The sequence below is a fragment of the Caretta caretta genome, chromosome 14 (assembly GCF_965140235.1).
Source record: "Caretta caretta isolate rCarCar2 chromosome 14, rCarCar1.hap1, whole genome shotgun sequence".
NCBI lineage: Eukaryota > Metazoa > Chordata > Testudines > Cheloniidae > Caretta > Caretta caretta.
The window spans coordinates 42,622,788-42,645,838 of NC_134219.1; the positions used below are offsets into that span (position 1 = coordinate 42,622,788).

Consider the following 23,051-nt stretch of genomic DNA (forward strand, 5'->3'; position numbering starts at 1 on the left):
ATCCATATCACGTCTTGCTTTCCTATCTGAATTAACTACCCCCAACTTTCCACATGGGTGTCTCATTCAGAGGGCCCTGCCTGCCACATCCCTCCTCACCCCCGCGAGACCACCCCTCCCGCCTGCCACTCACCACATACTTCCTCACCCCCCCCGTGAAACGCCTACCCGCTGCTCACCGTGTGCCTCCTCACCTCCACCCCATCCCCTGTGAGATCCTTCCCCCACTGCTCTCCATGACCCTCCTTTCCTTCACCCCCCCAACAAAATCCCCCCCCAACTGCCACTTGCCCCATCCCTCCTCATCCCCCAGCCCCTGCAAGATCTCCCAGCCCACGGGTCACTGTGTCCCTCCTCTCCTCCACCCTCCCCGCAAGACTGCCCAGCGCACCCTGTCCCTCCTCTCATCCACCCCCTACCCACAAGATGCCTCTACCCATCACTCACTGTGTCCCTCCTCTCCTCCATCTCCTTGCCCGTGAGACTCCCCATACCTCACTCATGTCCCTCCTCTACTCCATCGCCCCATGAGATCCCCACGTTGCCGTGTCCCTCCTCTCACCCATCCTCTGCCCGCAAGACCCCCAACCTGCTCCGCATCCTTCCTCAACCCTCCTCCCTGTCAAGAGCCCTCCCCCCTTGCCGCATCCCTTATCAACGCTGCCCTCACATGGGCAGGAGAGTGATGCAGTGAATGGTGGTGGCTGGGCAGGGCCTGCGGTGAAGTGGGGTTAGGGCCTGGGGGAGGGGCACGGGGGTGGAATGGGGTTGCAAGAGGTGGGACAGGGAACTAGCCTCCCCCAGGGGAAGCTTCACCCGCCACCCGTGTTAAGGCTGTTTTAGTGCTTGAGGGGTTCACGGTTGATACCTGGTGAGTGAAATCTAAATACAGAACAGACAACCAGTGGGGGGTTTGTGCCCTGCTTTTGTAACTGCCCTGAGGTTGGACCTCACGTTCTTGAGCTGCCCACAACAATTACGGCTGGGACATGAAGGTGAAGGAAACAAGAATGGTTTGTAGTGTTTTTATTTTACAATAAGTAGGTGGAAAGCAGGAAAGTAAAAGGAGCTAAGACAGAGTTTAATGACCACAGCATATTGTAAGAAGATCCACAGCTACTCAGAGCAGTTTGCTTAATGGCACTAAAATAGCACCAATGCCCAGGAATTAATATAGGGAATTAATGAGTTACAGTCTCACTTTCAGTAACACATCATAAATCCCTCTGTCCCTCTCATGTTCCCTTTCCTTCTCCCTTTTCTTTCATACTCTCCTTCTCTACTCAGCATTTTTCTAGCCCTCACTTGTGATCCCTGTTTATTTTCCTGTGTCTTTCCCACTCTCCTCTCCTCCCTCCCACAGATCATCCCCCTTGGCTGCTCCCTTCTTTCCCCTGATTTTATACATTCCCCTCTTGCTGCCCCAGCGAGATCTAATCCCACAGATCTGCACAAAATGTGCCCAGCTGCTGCAGAGCTTCCAGCTTCTCCCAAAACCCTGATTGATTCAGGCTGGGTCCCTGCCCAGCCCCCACCTCTGCCTGTCCCCAGCCCGGCTGTTAGTTCTGCCCCCTGCCCAGCCCCCGCCTCTGCCCCTCAGGGCCCCTCCTGCAGCCTTAGGGGTTCCTCCCCCTCCCCCTCTGCCTCCTGGATCTGCAGGGAGGGAGGGGGAGGAGCTTCCAGGGGCCATAGAGATGAGGGGACAGGGGCTGGGTAGATGGGAGTCGTCCAAGGTCATAGAGACTAGGAGCCGTGAGGCTAGAGAGGCTGATTTCCGGTTCCCCCCTCTGCTGTGGGTCTCAGGGACGCAGTCGGAGCTGGGATTCCCGCCACACCCAGAGCCAGGGTCGGATTCTCTCCCCAGGGACGGAGCCCGGCGGGAAAGTGAAGATCGGGGCCTCGTCACCAGCATCGATAAATGTCACCTGCCCCCGGCCACAGTCCAGACAAACCCAGACCCTGCTGGGGGCCCGGCTCAGGGGCAGGGGGGTCTCAGGGGAGGTGAGAGCCCGGAACTGATCCCCGCACCGCCGCACAGCCCAGATCCCCTCCTCAGGGCTAAGGCTGATCCATCCCTTCCTCCCCACAGACTCTCTGGCCACCCCCACAGCCCAGTATCGCCCACCCTCCACCTCCACCTCCCAGCAATGTCTCCCCGCGGTGAATCCCTCACAGCCCAGCACACAGCGCTCAGTGTCAAATCTCTCAGGCTTGTCGGGCAGATCCTGCCGCGTGTCTCCCCGGCTCACACTTTTCCCATCCTCAGACAGGACGAGTTCGGGATGAGCCGTGTCTGGATCCAGAGTCACATTCGCTGGGGAGAGAGAATCAGAGCGTGAGGGGCAGAGCTCGGCCCTGGGGGAGGGTTTGATGGCGTCAGTGACAGAATCTGCCCCAGCTGGGGAGTGACTCAGGGAATCTCCTTCCTCCAGGATTTACCCGTCCGCTCTGAATGGGGAGCAGCTCTGAGAGGTCAGCACAGTGCAGGGGAGAGTCACGCCCTGGGGCAGAGATGGGCCAGCCGTGCAGCCAAAGGGTCACTTGAGCCAGGTCTGGGACTCAGGCTCTTTCCTGTCCTGCTCCACATCTCTCCTGGGAGGGGACTAGAGACCCAGGTGTCATGGGGGGCCCCACGGAGTGGTGAGAAACTGAGCTCCCTCTCCTGAGTGCTCACTGACACGCCTCACCTCTCCCTGCAGTTTCCCATCTTAAACCCCACATTCCCAGATGAGAGAGCATTGCTATGGGGAGAGAATAGATGCCTCCCATCCCTGCACCCTCAGCCTACGTGAGAGCAAGGGGAGTGCTGGGGGAGAAGGAGCAGGAGGGGAAGGAGGGAGAGACAGCAGAGAGGTGAATGGAGACATGAAGGAAGGGATCCCAGAGGGGAGAGAAAACCATACTGGATGAGGAGGAGATGGGGCAGGGGAGGCCCAGGGCAGCAGGAAGTGAAAGGTTAGAGAGAGTTTGCTGGGAGTGTGAAAACAGCAACTCACCAGCCTGTTCCCTCCAAGCAGCCACCATCACCAAAGCTCCAGTCCCTTCCACCTGCCCCACTCCTACTGCCTCCCCACCAGCCCCATTCAGCTGACGGCCTGCTGCTCTCCCCACCCTCCTGTTCCTGCCAGCTACTGCCTGCCCTCCAGACCATTTCAAATGCTGCCCCATCCCTCAATCTCTGGGCCCTTCCCAATCCCGATGTGTCTCCCTCTTTGCACTCTCATGATTTCCCACTGTGCTCTCCCTGTACTCTAGCACCAGGGTTCTCATAACTGGGCATATTTTATTTCCTCCCCTCCCCATTCTGTCACTTGAAATATCTTGTTTCTCTCGCTAATCTCTGAATTTTAGCATTTACACTTCATTTCCTCTCTATCCAAACTCTGAATTTTTAATCATCAGTTGCTGGGCATTTAAGAACAGACCCGTAATTCAGTTTGCTCCTGTTCCACAGACCACGGCTCTGGCCCCCAGGGCCTCAGGCAGGGAGGGGGATGTGAGCAGGAACAGCCCTGATGAGCTGGCGGGTAGAAGGAGCTGCGTCTTTGGCCCCGTGATAGGGGCTGGGACATGTCAGTGGCTGAGCAGCCAGGCTGGGCGGTGAGCCCAGCAAGCTCTGCAGGTTGCACTGCACATGAAGGCAGAGGAGGGACAGGAGGAGTAGACACAATAGTGTCTGGATTTACTGCTGTATGTCAGGCCATGGCTACACAACCTCCCTCCCCTCCCGACGTGCTGTGAAATGCAGGACGCTTGTGAGCTCTGCCCTGAGCAATGAACTCCCCTCCCACGACCACCGTCAGGGGAAAGAAGCAAAACGTTCTAACAGCAGCTGAGATTGGGACATTGATAGAATCTGAACTTCAGTTACCTTCTTGTACAGGTGGTGCAGCACTTCCCAGCCCTGAAAACACAGAATCAGAGATGAGTGCTCATCTGAACAAGCATATGAACAGAAATTAGTGTTGTATAGAGGGAGGCCACTCATCCGGGATTAAAATGGCCAGGCCTCTGTTTGAGAGGTTTGTCCGCTATCCAGCACAGGGTCTAAAATGGATGTGATTTTGTCCAGTGTTGGATGGGGGACATCACTCCGCCCCCTCCATCTCTGAAAAATGGTGTCCCCCATGCGGCATAACCTCACATGCACCATCACACCAATGAGGATGGGGTGACACGGGTGGGCCCAAACCAATCCCAACAGTCTGGAAATGTCCAGCGTTCTGGGAATGACTGAGTGGCCCCTTATGCGTATAAAATGTTACACTGGGAAAAAGATAAGTTGTAGAGTTCATCATAAAGTAAACGATTTCCAAATACATGTGTGAGCATTTCTCTGTCAGTGGCTACAATTTTAACAGACTCTTTTTTTCCTTAGCAGGATTTCTATCACTTTTATAATTATTAATAATCATAAATTAGACTTTCCCTTCTGACACTCTGAAGTGACACTGCAAGGCTGCTAACAAAGACTTGATCCAGCTGCCATTCATGTCGCTGGCCAATCTCCCCTGGAATTCAATGGGAGTAGGCCTGAGGCATAAAGGGGAATTTTGAAAGGGATGGGAGCAGGGCTGCCAACAGAATTGAGGGATACTTTCCCTCACCCAGCCCTTCAGTGCTGACCGGCCCGCCGCCCAGGACTCTGGTGGTGATTTAAAGGGCCCGGGGCTCTGGCCACCGCCACGGTCCCTTAATAATCTCCAGGCCTCAGGGCAGTTGCCCCTTTTGCCTCCCTGCCCCGCACCCATCGGCAGCCCTGGACGGGAGAAAAAGGTTTTCTTTTGGCTCCTGTGAATATGACATAAAGCCTGGGGCATAGGAGAAGATTTGATATTTTTTCCTTCCGAGTTGTCCACTGTAACAGGTTTTTGTCCCTGCAGACAGTCTACTGGGGTCAGGGGTCACCCTCCTTAACTAAAGATCGAGAATGAGCATGAACTTGTTGGCTTTGGGTCCAGTTTTCAAAATCCCCAAAGTGCCTAGGCCTCATTTTCCAAAGGATCCTTGGAGTCTCAGTCCAGTCTTCTCTCCCCACCACCAAACTCATGTCCATGTTACCCTTCCCAAGCCTACGGACCCTGATCTACTGCTCAGGCTTTTACCTCCTTCACTGACCAATCTGTCCCGTCCCAGCCTGTGCCGTATAGTTTAGGAGTTGGGTGTGTGGCCAGCACAGATGTCTCTTTTAGTGCACTGATTCTTAGCACAAGCAAAAGATAAAGAAAACTCTCTGGCAAGCATGTGGTTTGTGGTGCAAAAATGAGCAAAGGCAAATAACGTGTGTCCATTTCTTTGGCTGATATTCCTCTGCTCTCTTGTTAATTTCCAAAGCTGGATGGTTCATCTTCCTGTCTGACTCTGGTAAAGACCAGACTAACTCAGCAGACACATATTAACAGACACACACACCCCTCACTCACTCAGCCCTTGCCCAGCATGGGGCAGGAGCGGTGACTGCGGGCAGGGATGGCCTGTGCTGGTGGAGGGTCCAGCCGGGAAATGAAAGGGTCTGAGCGGGAAGGGCAGCCTGCCCTGCCACTAGTGAAATGGGGGCACTAGGACCCTGCGGCAGCAGATGATGCAGGGAGGTAGCAAGGAGCTGCAGGGGAGAGACAGGGACACTCTGCTTTGGGGTCCAGGGAGGTGCAAGGGGGGCAACAAGGGGGGAACAGGGGACACTCGGAGGGGGCACGGGGGCGGGGTGGGGCCAGGGGGAGACCTGGCCCCGAACATTGGTGGAGCCGGGCCCTCAATATTGCTGGAGCCACGAGCCCATATAACTCACCGCTGCGGCTTGCCAGTAGGGCCGTACCAGGGCGTATCGGCTTCCTTTCACCTCTGCTGTTATTACCTGTAAAGCTCCTTTCTCCACTCCCGCTACCCTGCTGTTCTCTGGCAACATATTGTGTCCCTGGGGTTGGCCCATTAGCCGGTGTCCCGTGTGTGTGTTTTATGATACAATCTCCAATTACATGATCACACACTGTTTTTGCCACAGGACCCCTGTCTCACTCTTTCACTGCCCAGGATGGATGCACAAGGGGTGAGAATTAAGGGCGTACAGGGCAGCATAAAACTAGCATTTCCTAACTACCAAGTGTTTTACATTTCAACCTAAATCATCTTCTGTTCAGGGGGGTTGTGCAATATTCTGTACTTGTATCATGTCCCCTCTTGCTCCTCTCTTTTAAAGGTAAAAATCCCCTGTTTTTTCAATCTCTCCTCGTGCTGATTCTCATTGCCTTTCTCTGAGCCCCCTTTTCTTCTTCGGTACCCTTTCTGAGGTGGGGTGAGAAGTACCCAACACAGTACTCCCGATGAGGGCAAAACACTGATTTCTATAACGGCTGTATAATATCTCCCTGTTGTTCACCATCCCCCTTTTATGGATTCTCAGATTTTGTTTGACCTTTTCCCCAGAGCTGCGCAGAGAGCAGAGGGTTTTGTCAAGCTGGCCACAGTGAATTCCAGGTTGCATGACTGAGGCCTTGGCTACACCTGCACGTTATAGCGCAATAGAGCCGCCCAGAGCGCTCTCCCTCACTCCCCGTCCACACTGGCAAGGCACGAAGAGCGCTCCGACTCCCTGGCTAGAGCGCGGCTGGTCCTCCACCTCCCCGGCAGGGATAAGGTTTGCTGCGTATTGGGTGAGACTCTGTGGCGTCAGTGTGGACGAGGAGTAACGTTACAGCGCTCTGACTGCCTTCCGGAAACGTCCCATCATCCCATTAACTGAAGTGACCGCTCTTGTCTTTGTTGAGAACTCCGGCTGGAATGCGGAAGTGGCCCTTTCAGTGCTCCATTTTGGAGCCGGCTGCTTATCAGCTTGGAGAAAAAAAACAAACAGCTACTGTTTGCTTTGAGTGACGGAGAGAGAGGCGGGGGTTTGAACTTACAGACAGCGTGCTGACACACTCTCAGCATCCCAAAAACCCACTCTCTCTCCCCCCACATACACACAACACACTCCACCCCACCCCACGCCCATTTGAAAAGCATGCTGCAGCCACTTGAATGCTGGGATAGCTGCTCATAATGCACGGCTCCCAATGCCGCCGCCAATGTGGCCACGCCCCTGCGCTGTCAGCTCTCAGTGTGGACAGACTGCGGCACTTTCCCTACTGCGCTCTCCGAAGGCTGGTTTAACCCAAAACTCTCTACAGCTGCCAGTGTGGCCAAGCCCTGAGCTGCTGATGCACTTATTTTCAAACCCTGTAATGTGAACGAGTTGTTCAATTTTTTCCCTCCATGATATGTTCATTTATCACCAGTGCACTTCGTATCCCACCAGGTTTCCCTTTCACACAGCTTGGGGGGGGAGAGGTCCCTCTGAACCGCCTCACAGTCTTCACTGGACTTGACTAGCCAACCTCAGCTGTGGCCCTCTGGAAGAAGAATCATTCCCCACAGGGCCACTCCCGAAATCCCCTGTGCATCCCTCTATTCCTCTCCCACTCCCTAACCTCACCCCTCCCCATACCACTCCTCTCCTGCCCCATCTTCCCCAAGGAATTCCAGAGCGCACACTGGCTCCCTCTGTGCCCTTACTGGCTTCTCATGCAGCTTGGATCCTGCCGTGTGTCTGGGGGGTTGCAGTCAGTGTGTGATGGGGTCTCGGTATCTCTGTGTGTGACCTATGGGGGTCTGTGTGCAGTGAATGTGCTAACCCCCGTTGGCTGCCATGTACCTGTGCCACGGCTAGAGCAGCAGCAGCAGCTGTCTGGGCACATGCAACCCTATTAGGGCTTCTGAAAATTGAAATGAGCAGCCTAGACATTAACCTGGCCCCGGCTAAGCCCTTTGTCCACCCCTCCCGCCCTGAGCCTCCAGCCCCATCAGGGACTCTAACAGCATCTCGCTGAGAATCCTCTGAGCTTCCAGTGGGCACAAAAACTCCTTAGGCGCCCAAAATCACAACGTTGGCCAGACAAACCTTTGAGTCTTTTCACCTTAGTACAGAGCCATCCCTGCCCCAAAGAGCTCGTGTAAAATATTAACTGTATGACAAAAGGGGACTGGAAGTCTCAGGGCAGGGGAGCTTTGGATATTGATGCAATAGGAGCTGTAGTTACCTGGGCAGACGATGTTTCTTCTCCAGTCTGAAACCAAACACAGAGAGAGGGATGAGAACTCAGCTGAGTGAATGCAGCAACACCAGGGCTCTGGGATGAAGAGCAGCTGGCTTAAGCTGAACCCAGGCAAGAGCAAAGTGATTGAGAAGCAGGGACACATTTTGAAGAACGAGATGAGACTCTGCCCTTCATTTCATTGAATCTGTACAGCCCCCGTTCACCAAAGTTGAGGTGCAAAGACTAGGTGACCTGGTAGCATCAGTGTCTAAACAGCCCAGCTCACTAGGCCCAGGGCTACCTTGGGGTGGGTGAGGGGAGGGGGAGATCGACCTAAGATGCACAACTTCAGCTACGGGAATAGCGTAGCTGAAGTCGACGTATTCAGGTCGACTTACTTCGGCGTCCTCACGGTGGCGAGTCAATAGCTGCCGCTCCCCCGTCGACTCCGCTTGCGCCTCTCGCGGCGGTGGAGAACCGGAGTTGACGGGAGAGCGCTCGGGGACTGATTTATCGCGTCTACACTAGATGGGATAAATCAACCCCCGATAGATCGATTGCTACCCGCCAATCCGCCCTAGGAAACTCTGCCTCTTCCTGGGGGCAGGAATCTGGCCAGTGATCCCTGCCTCTGCCACAGCCAGGCTGGGTTACTGTCGCTCACTGAATCTACAGCTGAGTGTGAAGGCTCCAGCTGGTACCGAATGCAGCTGCCGGCCTTCTCCAGGGCTTAGGCCACAGTGAACCCATCAGGCCCATGTTCCAGTCCCTTCACTGGCTCCCAGTCCCCTTCTGATGCCAGTTTAAGGCCTTGGTTTTAATCTGCAAATCAATTAAAGAATCCAGCCCCAGCGGAGGCTGTTTGTGAGCCGTCCAGGTAGGAGGCTACAGAGGCCCCTGCTCCGCCCCCACCCCACCTCATTCCACCCCCTTCCTGAAGTCCCCGGCCCCACCCTGCCTCTTCCCCTCCTCCCCCAAGCGCGTCACATCCCCGCTCCTCCCCTTCCTTCCCAAAGCATCCTGAGTGCTGTGAAACAGCTGTTTTGCGGCAGGTGGGAGGCACTGGGAGGGAGGGGGAGGAGTTGGTCAGCGAGGCCGCCAGTGGGCACCTTGCCCTTGGCTGTGGGTGGGTGCAGAGCACCAGGTAATTTCGGCACTGTCGGCACCTATGGCCAGTGGTGACAGCGAGAGCAGCAGCAGCAAGCCAGTTGCATAGGTGGACGCAGCAGCGGACATGTTACTCAATGTCCCCGCCCCCCCACCACACACACACACACACACACACACACACACACAGACACCTTTCAGGGGTGGGAGGTGAAGCCATGTGAGGGCACCTCTGACCTCTGGGTCTTGGGTGATTAAGAGCAACCACCTGTGAGTGGGCTGCAGTGGCGGGAGAGGGGAGTGGTGTGTTACAGGTCATTCGCTCATTGGATTTTCACATGGCAAGGTGGGAAACTGAGGCAAAGGACACTGCCCAATGTACTGTGGGGTGGGGGTTTGCTTAGGGTTACATGCTTTCGAATCATGGCTGTGGTGTTTTCCCAAAACAATGCTGGGTTCCCTTTGCCTTGTAATAAAAGTTTTCTTTTGTTACACTCAGGGCGGGTGAGTGGGAAGTTTTGTCTCTTACCCTGTGTCTCCACTAGCACTTTTGTCAGTAAAACTTTTGTCAGTCAGGGAAAGAAGAAAGCAGGCCCCTGACTGACAAAAGTTTCACCGACAAAAGCACCGGTGTGGACAGTGCTATGTTGGCGGGAGACACTCTCCCACAGACATAGCTACTGCCGCTCGTTGGGGGGGGTTAAATTATGCTGGTGGGAGGTCGGCATAGAGCGGCTACACGGGAGAGCCCATTGCAGGGCAGCTGCAGGGGTACGGCTGTGCCGCTATAAGCCTTAAAGGGGCCATTGTAGAGCCTTGAAAAGGCTCAGGAGTGAAATGTGCCCAGATTATTGGGTGGGGTCTCAAAGTTTTTCTCTTTTGTGTTGCTAAGAGGAACCTTTGACACTGAACCCAGTCCTTGGTGCTGCCGACTCCACCTGGCGGAAGGGTGAGAGATCGAGAGATCCAGAGATAGTTTCACCACCACGGAAAAGGCTGCATTCGAGAAATAGAAACACTCACCAAGTTCACTTTGAAGATCATCTAGGTAACAAAGAATCAGAAACAAATACACACTAATTAAGTGCATCTCTTCGAGGATGGAACCAGCCCCAGCCTCCCATCATGCAGCCTCTCCCTCTCAAACCCATTGATCCAGGCAATGGGCAGGGAAACTACTGAGGTCTGGAGAGAAGAGTCCCTTTCCAACCCACAGGCAGGGCACGGAGCACCTGCGAAGCCCCATAGGGTGTGGCTACACAGCAACTGAATACCCCCAATTGACCCATGGCAGCTAACCAGGCTCACAAAACATAGGCTGGGGGCCTGTAAAACTGTGGTGTAGGCATTTGGGCTCATTTCGTGTCTACACTAGGGTAAAGTATCAAAAAATAACTGATTATCTGCATGGACTTACAGTTCTGAAAGTTTTGAATTCCCTAGGGAATTAGGGCCAGATTTTTAAAGGTATTTAGGTTCCTAACTCCCACTGATTTCAATTGGCATTAGGTGTCCAAATACCTTTAAAAAGCTACCCTTAGAGCCCATTCCCGCTTCCTTGCATATTGCATGTTCCCATTCACTTTGCTGGGAGCTTTAGGTGTGCACGGATGGTAATATTGGGCCCTAAAATTATCAACATTATTCTTTTAGTGATGTGACTTGTGCATTTAGTGTTGGATCCTACACTTGTTGAAATCAAAGGCACAGCTCTAATTGATGTTCATGGTGCAGCATCAGGGCATTCATGTTTTTCTCATTTAAAAAATAAAACATGAGGAGACAAATTTGAACAAAGTTATCCTTGCTGGAGAAAAGGACACAACACTTACTTATTTTTGTATCACGTTTCCCTAAAAAAAACCCCCCAAAATATAAATTATTATTAGGACCATTTTTCTCATGGATATACAGTTGTCTGAGTTTTGTGAAAGTTGAATATCGTGTCTCACTTTCCACATTACCAGTTGGGGTGAAACTGATCAGGCTTAATCTCATCCCAATTTCCTTTTAACATTAAATGAAAAAATGAACAACTCCTCCTCCAATATAATTACACACAAGATCCACATTGGACCAAATTATTTACTTGCCGGATGAGGCAAGAGGACATTTGAGGGCACAGAGTCCTCCTGGTCCCCTATGTCATGGTGCCTTCAGCACCATGTGGATTTCACTCTCAGAGAAGATACATTTCAAAGAACATTTTCTTTCTGATTTTCTCTTACCCACATACTGAATAATTATCAATATATTATCCCTGATATTTCATGTGATACTCAAATTGATCTCTCTTTAATAATGATCATCATAAATAATAAAACATCAAACAACTCAATGGAAAAGGTTCTATGTGGAGAAAAATTGAACTTACTGATTTCTCCAAGATGTTTCCCTAAAGAAATGAAATAAAGCAAACAGATGGAAATACAAGTTATTTAAGAAAATTTCCAGTTAATGGAGATTTAAAGGAGTGTTTTTGTGATATGAACGCCTGGCCCCTGAATACCAAACATTTCATTCATGTTTAACGAGCCATGTGGCCACACTAGAGTTAAGTGTCCAACAGTAACTAACTATTTTCAAGGATTTACAATTCTGAAAGGTTTGAATTCCTTATGGAATTAGGGTCTGATTTTTCAAGGCATTGAGGAGCCTAACTCTCACTGATTTCAGTGAGAGTTAACTGACCAAATACCTTTAAAAATCTATCCATTAGAGTCCAATCCTGCTTCTTGTATTATCTCTCACATTCCCATTGGCTTTGCTGGGAGCTCTGGGGTGCAGACTCGAATTTCTGGCCCTCAAATTATCAGCATTATTTTTTTAGCAATTTGACTTGTGCATTCAGTGCTTAATCCTACACTCATTGAAGTCAATGGCAAAGATCTAACTGATGTTAGTGACGCAGTATCTGTGCTTTCATCTTTTTCTGGTTAAAAAAACTCCACCCCAAAAATTCACAGAAAAACAAAGAAATACCCTTATGAGGAGTCAAATTTGTACAGAAGTTTTACTTGTTGGAGGAAAGAGCACAACTCTTACAGATTTCTATATCCTGTTCCATTAAAAATAAACCGAAATAAATATAAATTCTTATTAGGAGCATTCTTCCCTTGGTTATACAGTTGTCTGCATTTCGTGAAAGTTGCACAGTGATTATACAATTCATGAGCCTTTGAGGGTTTCATGTTCTCAACACCAGGAGAAAAAGGTTTCCCTTCTCCATCTCTGACTTCTTGTTCCTCACCATTTTCAGAACTCAGGTTAAGTCTCAGAGCTCATGTCTATTCAGACCCCTCTTTTCTACTGTGTATATTTTTTTAATATTATCTATTGGGATGAAATTTGTCCATGGGGACTGAGGAGGGAATAACTGCACATCTGGGTGGGAAGTGGGCAGAAAAGAGTGAGGAGTGGAGAAGGTTTTGGATCACTCTCCCCCCCCTTCCCCAAGTGCTCCATTCAGCTTAACTGAGGCAGTTCTGGGGGAGAAATATTCTGGGCCTGTAAAGGGCCGATGAAGATCACTGCCCCCTGGAGCAAATGGGAACCTTAGTAACGTTTTCTGCTGCGGGGAGCACAGGGCACGTCTGTGCTTCCCCTGCTTGGCCCAGTGTAAAATTTCATTCTTCCCTTTTTTCATTTATTAGAAGAAAATTTCTTGTTAATTTCACTAAATTTTCCCCTGTGACATTTACCTTTTATTTTAAATAGATAAACAGTGAGGCCAATGAAACCAAACAAAACCAGCAGGATCACACTCAGAGCCACCATCCATGGATTCACCCTCGGGAAAAAGGAATCTGAAAAATAAACCCCCAGGATTTGCATTAGTTTGGAAGCAGGGACAAAACTAATTTTTTTTCTCTTGCATGTAAATATATAAATAGTCCCCAGCAGGACGTATGTGAAGTAAGAGTGAAAACATGACCCCCCCCCCACACACACACGCTGCACAAAAGACCAAAACCTGATTTTAAAAATTACTCCAACCAACACAGCTTTAGCACTGATCAACCAGTGAATGAACAGGCCTGGTTTGATTCATGCTATTCAGAGCTTTATTGAGCTGAGGGGCAAATTCTTTGCTCACAAAACCTCATTGACTTCAGTGGAGTTATGCCAGCAAACAATTTGGTCCTCACTGTTCAGCAACATTCAGAAATTGCAGAAGTCGTTAGAATATTTTGGTGAGTCACTAATAATTTCCTCAATTATTTCGATGCATCATAATTGCAATGAATCCAAACATTAAGTGCTAGAAATTGATTCATCTTCTTTTGCTGTTCTTGTGTTTACAGCATTTACATCATCTAGCCAGGGTGGGCATTTCAAACATGCCTAAGGCCTTCTCCACACAGGATTTGTGCCCTGGTTTCGTGAAATTGGTGTAACACTCATGCAGTCATTGTTACACTGATTCCACAGCTGACCATGTAAGAGGATTACCCCAATTTAACTAAACTGATTTACAATTTAAGGTTTTCTCAATCAGCTTAATAGTGTCCTTTATCCATTTAGTATAAATCATTAAGGAACTAACTTACGCTAAATATATAGGACACTGAAACTGAAATAAGAGCATTCAAACAAGGGTTTTCATCAATAACTCAGGAGATAATCAGGGCAGCTTTTGTGTGTAGACAAAGGCAAAGTGAGTTATGAGCACAAGTCCCACTGAATGTCAACAGAAACAAGCCCACATCATTTGGTGACATTTCACTTATAGAAAAGGTAGCAAACAAACCATAGTATAAAAATTGCTACATTCAAAAAAAATCACTGAGGGGAAGTTAAGTTTTTAAGAACAAACTCTTCTCAAAATCAGTCTCTCTCTTTTTTTTTTTAAAGTAAGAGTTTCAGGAGTATCAGAGTGAAGATTAAATTTACATGAAACCCAAAACTCTGATAACTCTGAATGTGCAAAATTAAGGCAATCAGATTGCCTGAGTTGTGACCCTGTTAAGGTTCCAGTTTCTGAACTTCTTTGTTTTTAGGTAGGTTGTAAAATATGCACAACAGATGCTTCAGTTCTTTGTTTCCTATGTTTTGTTTTGTTTCTGATGGAGGTGATTTCAGTGTGTGGATTTAGCTGGTAACTGACCTGCTATATAAACTGTTGATTCCTTTTCTTGATTGAGAACAGTGTTCCTGATCAAACAGGACAGGTTCTGGTTTGAACGTTCTTTTATAATAATAGAATTTTCTGTTTCAAACAGGCCACTATCCCTGAGGGATTTTGCTTCAGAGAGTGATGGTAATTCTTGCCCACTGAGATCTCGCCATAGAACCTTGGGCTCTGGATACCAACCAGCCGATTGACAAACCATCCGGATCCCTCCATCCTGGTGACTCGCCACAGAGATGAGAGGATTGGAGCCCAAACCTAGAGGAAAATTACATAAATGTGTGATAAATCAATGGGGTAACTTAACAGCTAAAAAAGGATGAGTGATAGATTGTGGATCCATTACTCCCACTCGAGATCACTTGCTCATATAGAAGGGATAAATAAACACTGGAATTTCTGAATTCCCAATACGCATGGACACAGGAAAACACGTGAACAAATATTTAAAATAATTTCACTGAATAAGGAGAGATATTGTCCTCTCCACCCAAGAGCAGTGGAACATTGAACACCTTTGGAAATCCGGCCACTTCGTTTAAATAGCTAGTGGGATATGAATTTTTCAAAAAGCCAGATTTTAGTATATTCGATAAACATTTTGATTGTTCTCTTTTTAAATAAATAAATAAATAAATCTAACTGGCTCCATGGTTCCTGTGTCAGAGCAGCAGGGGACAAACGCTCGGCCTCATCTGCTAGCAGTAAATACTTAACTTGTCCCTCCCCCACCTTTATGTGGCCTCAGCCAATGAGAAAGCTGCAACTGATTTTGACTGCACCCCTAAATAACCAGCAGTCGTGACCACGTCAGAAGGCCTGTACACCTGGCAGCCCCACCTTAGCCAGGCCTCAGAATGACGGCAGAGGAACTGGAAGACCAGGGGCCGTCCACACGTGACAGGCTCCAGCAGCGCAGCTTCACCGCTGTGGTGCTTCAGTGTAGACACTACTTACACCAAGGGCAGGACTTCTCCTGGTGTCACAGGTGACACCCCTCTCTGAGAGGCAGGAGCTAGGTTGACAGAAGAATTCTTCTGTTGACCCAGCCCTGCCTGCATGGCGACTTAGGTCAGCTTAGTTTTGTCGCTCATGGGGGGTGTATTTTTCACACCCCTGAGAGACCTAGTTCAGCAGACCTACTTTTCTCGCGTAAACCAGGCCCATATTTGTCCAGAAGTCTTTTCCCTCCTTTCTCTCCCTCCTTTTGGAGTTAGTCAAGAACATTTTTTGGGCAAGGAAATCTCTTGACCATTCTGAAAATGTCTTTAATAAAACGTTGGGAAAGTTTTCAGCATATTTTCCAAAGTGTCTGAATGTGGTCGTGTGCTGAAATCTAGTCACATTGTGTTACTCTAAAATAATTCACAAGTTGCTAGTCACAGTTGTTGCAGTAGAAAAGAACAAAAACTGCAGCCCAGGATGAGATAATACAGACAAGAGCTGCTGACCTGCTACCTTCAGTTCCAACAGGGCTTCTTCATAAAAAGAACCATCTTGAACAAAACAGTGGTATTGTCCTTCATCTGAGCTTCTGATATTAACAATCTGCAAGGAAACATTCCCATCCGTGATGCCAGCTTTCAAAAGCTCCGTCCTTCCACGATATTCTGGCATCTGCTGTCCATACTCATCCTTTCTATGCCGATACAGGTGCACAAATGAAGTGAACTCAGATTGGAACCATCTCACCTCCATGTTCTCAGCGCTTATCCTGGGGGACAGGTGACAGGGTAACACAATGTTCTCACCCAAAATGGCAGTGACAGGGTGACCAGGACCCATCACTCTGAACTCAGCTGTGAAATACACCAAAGCAAAAAGAGAACAATCTCAGAGAGAAAATAAAATATATTCATGACTCATTCAATAGGTTCAAACTTTCCAAAAATTCAGCCTGGGGCAGACACCTGGTATGCAAATTTCCAGCCTGAACATTGAAAATTTGGCACAATAAGAAACAACTGAAAAGGGGGGTTAGGGGGGGAAGAGTTACATTAATAAGTGACAGGCCAGATCACGTATAGGTGTCACTGGTAACTCCCCATATATTAGTTTGACATGCCACAGAGCCATTTCAGTGCCCCGTGAACGGACAGGGTGACCTGAGTATATGCACTGTGTACCTGAGCTCTGTGATCTGTTCCGACCGTCACTATATTTCTGATGTGATTCTCAGTATTGGTTTGAATATGAGAAGGATGAAAAGATGAAATCCTGACTCCACTGAAGTCAACAGAGATCTCCTAGAATTTCACCCGAATGTTTTGGGACCCAGCTTCTTTGGAGACCACCACCTCTCACCTCGTATGAGGACACAATTTTCATTGAGATCAGCTGAGGTTCTTGAGTTTTCCTCCTTTGCCCCTCTCCACCTGTATTTAGTGAGATGGGGTCACTGCCAGGACATTTTCAGTAAAGGGTCTTCAACTCTGGGACCCACGTGCCTTGGCCTCACTGAGCCAAATCACTTCAGCTTTAGGCCAGGTTGCCTTGGTGTTTGAGAAAGGATTGTGTCACAGAGGATGCAAGCATGTGAACTAGGATGCTCAGCGTGACCCAAGGTGCGTAGGGCAGCCCACAGTGGAAATGCCAAGGTCAGGGAAGGCTGCAAAAAGGAGAGCAGCTTCTCCCAAAACTGGTGGTTTACACTATAGTTAGATTCACCAACCAGTCACAAATTGTGCTCCTGATCCCCCACACTGGATATCAGAAAAGAAATCAAACAGCCCCCTTTACTGCATTCCAATCTCTGGCTCCCAATCAGCGAATAGGTTCAGTACAGTGAGACATTACTTAAAACTCTATTCACTTTACAAAATGTTCTTTTAATTCCCCAAAGGACCAGACACATTACCAGATCAATACTAGTTTGAATCTTACCCAAAAGACCATGCTGCCAGCCAATCCTTTAGTATCTAAAACTAAAGGTTTTATTAGAAAACAAAAGGAACGAAAGAGAAGAGAGTTGCTAAATGGTCAAAGCAATCAGATAGATAGATAGATAGATAGATGAAAGAAAGTGACTTCAGAATCCATATATCAGGTTCTTAGCAGCACTGGTGAATTTGCTAGCTTGCAAAGTTCCTCTGGAACACATCCAGAGCTTGGATGGGTCTATCAGTCCTTTGTTCAAAGCTTCAATTTGTAGGGAAGTTACTCCAGAGGCGAGAAGCAGGACTGCAGACAAAACGGAGAAGATGCAGCTGCCTTTTTATATCCTTTGCCATGTGGCGTGTACATCCTTTGTCCCAAACACAAACTCACAGCACATGGGCATAAAAAGGTACTTGGAGTCCCCTGTCCATAGGCATGTCCTTACATGTCCTGAAAAACAACGAGGAGTCCGGTGGCACCTTAAAGACTAAGATTTATTTTGGGCGTAAGCTTTTCCCAAATAAATCTGTTAGTCTTTAAGGTGCCACTGGACTCCTCGTTGTTTTTGTGGATATAGACTAACACGGCTACCTCTCTGATACTTGTCTACATGTCCTGCTGACTCATAGCCCCGGGCTTCTCTCAATGGTTCATTCTACAGCTGATTGCCTTTGATGGGCCATCAAGCGGGCCGGATAGTGCTGATGCTGGACTGTCTGGGGGTGTCACCCAAATGCACAGCACAAGATTGACACACAAATATACCACACATATTTATATCTCACCATACAAAGATGATACATACCGATAAACAAGCTTATCATATTTAGCAAATCATGCTTTTTCCACTGATACCTTACATAGAATCATAGAACTGGAAGGGACCTTGAAAGGTCATCAAGTCCAGCCCCCTGCACTCATGGCAGGACCAGCACCACCTAGACCATCCCTGACAGGTGTTTGTCTAACCTGCTCTTAAAAATCTGCAATGACAGAGATTCCACAACCTCCCTATGCAATTGATTCCAGTGCCTAACCACCCTGACAGTTAGGAAGTTTTTCCTAATGTCCAACCTAAACCTTTCTCGCTGCAATTTAAGTCCATTGCTTCTTGTCCTATCATCAGAGGTTAAGGAGAACAATTTTTCTCCCTCCTCCTTATAACAAGCTTTTAGGTATTGAAAACTGTTAACATGTCCCCTCTCAGTCTTCTCTTTCCCAGACTAAACAAAACCAGTTCTTTCAATCTTCCCTCATAGGTTATGTTTTCCAGACCCCTAATCATCCTTGTTGCTCTACTCTGCACTCTCTCCAATTTGTCCGTATCTTTTCTGAAATGTGGCGCCCAGAACTGGACATAATATTCCAGTTGAGGCCTAATCAACGCAGTGTAGAGCAGTAGAATTACTTCTCGTGGCATATCTTGTATAAGATTTATTGCGATTTTGTAATATTGGTATCAATGCTACTATTATTGGTCACCCATATTCCATACAGCCTCACACACAGATACTATAATGATATAAGTATCTAGATAGATAGAGAAACTGCGTTGCCTCATATGCAGCGGGTGGAGAATTACTCCTCCAGAAGGGTTGGGGAGGAAGTGGAGACTTATTTACTGATATTGAGCCAATCTGAAATTTGTTTTAGGGGTGGGTTTGGGGGTTTTTTTTGGTTTTGGGGTTTTATTTTTCCTTTCAGTTTTGTACAAAGGAGTGGAATAGGCATGATTTATAAATCACTGCGATGAAACAAATCCTACAACCAGCAGCAGGACCAGTGGGATTCCTACCTGATTCCAGCTTGTGAATGTGATAAGTAATGAAGAAAATGATCAAATGAGGCAGAGAGGTGATCATTGTGGACCTAGGACAGAATGAAAGAACCTTCCTCTTCACTGTAACTTGATCTGGACAACAGGCTAGGGAAGAGAAAAATACTTTACCAAAACATGTTTTGCATTCAAATCTGATTTGTTAGAAAAAGGAACTATTATCTGTAGTTAGTGAATTGAATGGATTGTTTCTGGTCACCATGTCCTTCAAGCTTTTAGAGCTGGTAGACCTCATCCTCTCACACCTTGTTTTTAATGATAGGTTGGAAGCGGAAAACTAACTTTCCTGCTTTTTCATCTTCCAACTGGTTTCTCAATTTTGAATGGACGAGTCATTGAACTGAGCTAGTTGGGTACATTGAAATGAATAAAATATTTTCTCTGCACTTGCAGAAGAGGCTATTGCTGTCAAACACTGGGTGAGCCCTTCAACAAATTCTGGTTCCACCACTTCGTTGATCTTATTTTCTTTAAAACTTCTCCAGCAAACATGTACTGCTTGAATGTTATACATTACATATATGCCTTAGCATCAGTTGTCATAATTTTAATTTGAAAGATAATTTCTAATTTTAAAAAATCCAAGTTAAAGAAAAGCCTCTGATCTAAATTTTCTTTTAAAAAATCATTTTTAAAGATGAATTTTCATCCACCCTGAGTGTCTGACATTTCCTTCAGACCCCATTGCCAAAGAACGACAGCACTTTGAAGATTTACATGAATAGGTGGGATACATTGGATTGGATGAACTATTGAAGACAGCTGAAATTTGTTTGTCTCTTTCAAAAACAGAGCAGCAGCACTGCCAACCACAGTATCCAAAAATCAAAAGTCAGTGTAACCCCGGCCCACCCTAACGTGTTCGGTCTGTGTCGTATTGTCCAGTCTTGTGTTGTCTGCAGTGGCACTTGAACAGTTTTTAAAGTGTGGGTGCTGAAAGCCAGTGAAACTCCCCCACACTTTTCACCTCGTGCCCCCCTTACCTCTCTCCGTGGCCTCCACCCCCTCCCCTCAGAGCTGGGGCTGGGACCAGGGCTGTGTCTCTAGGAGTGCAGGGACACAAACAGGGGTCAAGGGGCTGAGGCTGGTGGCAGACATGGGGCCAGGAAGGGAGCCCCAGGCACGGGACCGGGAGTGGAGCCCTATGTAAAACCTGGGGACGCTGTACTACCCCCCACGCCCCTGCTTCCCATGCCTATGATTGTCTGGTCTTGTACCTTTGACAAGCTGTAAAACTGCATAATTCCTTAATTTTATTAGAGTATCCATGAAGAATGTGGTATTTGGGAACATATGCAAGTTGTAAATTGTTGTGGTTGTTTTGTGCTTTAAAACGTTTGTTTCTTTATGAAAATCAATCCAAAAAATCCTCTCCTCCCTCCCCATCATGCACACACATAATTGAAAAAAAATCACAACTGGGTCAAAAAATATAAGTGATTGACTTAAAATCAATATTTTAAAAAATACATTTTGAGTTCCTATTTTTTGCCATTTGGTTTCTGAGCCCTGAGTGTGCACTCAGGTCTTAATCTTAAACTTTCCCCTGCAGCCATAAAAGCTAGAAATTCATGTTTACTTGAAATGAAATCTGAGATTCTCACATCAATTCATAACTAGAGCATTCGGGCTTTCAGAAAATTACCAAATACTGTGAGACTAAAAATAAATATCACAAAAAGTTATGAGAGTTGACAACACTGCAGCTGGTCAAAAATGTTTGAACAAAAATTATTTTTTCAATAGAAAATGACTTTTGGACTTTTTTTTAAAAACTGATGTTTTCCTATTATTTTAACGTTTCTAATTTTTCAATGAAATGATGCTAAATTAAAAAAATATTTCAAACTGATTCAAAAGGAGAAACCTTTATCAAATGGAATAAAAACATTTTATTCGCCCATCCCTTATCCTGTCTCAAAGGAGGAAAGGGAGCAAAAATGAAAACTGAAAAAAAGAAAAACTAAAATCTAATTTTTTGTTCAGTAATACGTGATTGAAATTTGAAAAATAAGCAAATTGTTTTAAACAAAAACATAATTGGTAAATAGCTGTACTCCGATAGGTTTCTTCATGATATTGCCCCTTGAATGGCTTTTCACACAGGAGGAGATAATCTGTTACACAATGTATACATTTCCCTTTTTTAGTATGGCCTGAAGTCCCTACTCAGTGACACTCCTCAACACAGGATCAACTTGAGGCACATGCTCACTTCCCACTGAGTTCAGGAGGAGAAAAGGAGGCAGTTTTCTGCTTCGATTGATTGTGAGCATAATTGTATTTTTTACAAGAACAAAAGGATTCACCCCCTCCCCGCAGTCAAGAGGCAGAAAACTAGACTGATGGCCGCTGGGTTTGGTGCAGGAAATTTTCTGTATTCCAAACAAAGGAAGTTACAAATCTCCCCCAAGAACAGTCTTGGGCCCACTGCTCTTGAATAAAATTCAGCAAAACAAAGAAATGACGAATTCAACAAGCTGTAAAAGTCTCGTGTTACATTGCTGTGAAAACAATCCGCAATGTATGTGACAGTCCCTCACTTTGAACGTAGATGTACTGTCAAGTTCCCAGAAAGAGAGAAACAAATTCTCACAGGATTATTTCCTCCTTGTGTTTTGAATAATCTGTCCCAGCAATAAGGCTGGTGCATTAGACGTTAGAAACAGTCCTTCTGGAGCAAATTAACCCACCTGGTTGGGTCTTCTGAGAAGTTTAACATCTCCCGGGTGTGGCCAGACTTGGCTCCTCTGGCTGGGACAGTCCCATGCTCGGTGCCTGTTCCCGTCGGTCACGGAGGCGGCTCAGCTCACTCTGGCGATCGAGGAGCTGCAGTTTTGTCTCGGGGCTTCTCCGGGGAAGGTTGTGAACAGAAACGGGGTTTGCTCCGATCGATAAACGTGCGCTGGGCTCGCAACCTTCGCCCGGGGACAGTGAAAGTAAAACTGGAAATTGCCTCAGTCCAACCCCTGTCCCGGGGGGCGGGGAGAGTCTTCTCTGAAAGACACAGCCCCAGTCCCGCGGGGCCGCCAGTTGGGGGGGGGGGGGGGAACCGGAACTTTGTGTTAAAATTTAACATAAAGGGAGTTTGTTGTTGCGGGAGGGGGTTTGTTTTGGGGTTGTTTTTTTACTATTTAGTTGACTAGACTCAGCAAAAGCAGGAAGCAGATTCTCTCTGAAATCAGGCCTGGATTCAGGTAACTGGGTCACCTGAACAGCGGACTCTCAGCCCAGTCCGGATTTCAAAAAGAGAAAAGCTTTTGCTGAATATCATAAATGGCAAACCCTCCCCCCCGCCCCCAACCAACAACAAAGCCCCTTTTGTTAACATAAAGTGACAGTTTCCCACTGAAGATCGTGACCTTCCAAAACAGCAAGGTCATCAGAAGTGATTTGCTCTGTTGTTGCCGCCTGCTGGCCCCGGTCTATGAGAGAGACAAGGTGGAGGATGTTTGATCTTTTACTGGATCAACTTCTGTTGGGGAAAGAGACAAGCTTTCCAGCAACACAGACCTAAAGAAGAGCTCGGTGTAGCTCCAAAGCTCCTCTCTCTCAACAACAGGAGTTGGTCCCCTAAAAGATTTTATCTCCCCCACCTGGTCTGAGTTCAACAAAACTCAAACTTCTGAAAACCAAGAAATACAGAGTTAAGGTAAAAAGAAAAGGAGTATTTGTGGCACCTTAGAGACTAACCAATTTATTTGAGATGCACAAATCCAGGTTTTCTCACCCTCCGACCCCCCCCCCCCCACTGCTGGTAATAGCCCATCCAAAGTGACCACTCTCTTCACAATGTGTATGATAATCAAGGTGGGCCATTTCCTGCACAAATCCAGGTTCTCTCACCCCCTCACCCCCCTCCAAAAACCACACACACAAACTCAATCTCCTGCTGGTAATCGCTTATCCAAAGTGACCACTCTCCCTACAATGTGCACGATAATCAAGGTGGGTCATTTCCAGCACAGATCCAGGCTTTCTCAACACCCCCCCCCCCCCCCCGGAACACACGCACACACACACACAC

At 47.6% G+C, this 23,051-nt stretch overlaps 1 protein-coding gene across 1 annotated transcript; it reads right to left on the reverse strand.

Moving 5' to 3' along the window:
• Positions 1-1,613: 1,613 nt before the first annotated feature.
• Positions 1,614-21,987, reverse strand: LOC142069111 (butyrophilin subfamily 1 member A1-like). Its single transcript, XM_075119490.1, has 9 exons — positions 21,718-21,987; positions 18,983-19,111; positions 15,762-16,109; positions 14,287-14,568; positions 12,881-12,985; positions 11,554-11,574; positions 10,203-10,223; positions 8,076-8,102; positions 1,614-2,314 (listed from the first exon to the last, which is right to left on the reverse strand). Exons 2-9 carry the CDS (start codon positions 19,047-19,049, stop codon positions 1,800-1,802), a joined length of 1,386 nt encoding a protein of 461 aa, XP_074975591.1. The 5' UTR covers positions 19,050-19,111; positions 21,718-21,987; the 3' UTR covers positions 1,614-1,799.
• Positions 21,988-23,051: the final 1,064 nt, after the last annotated feature.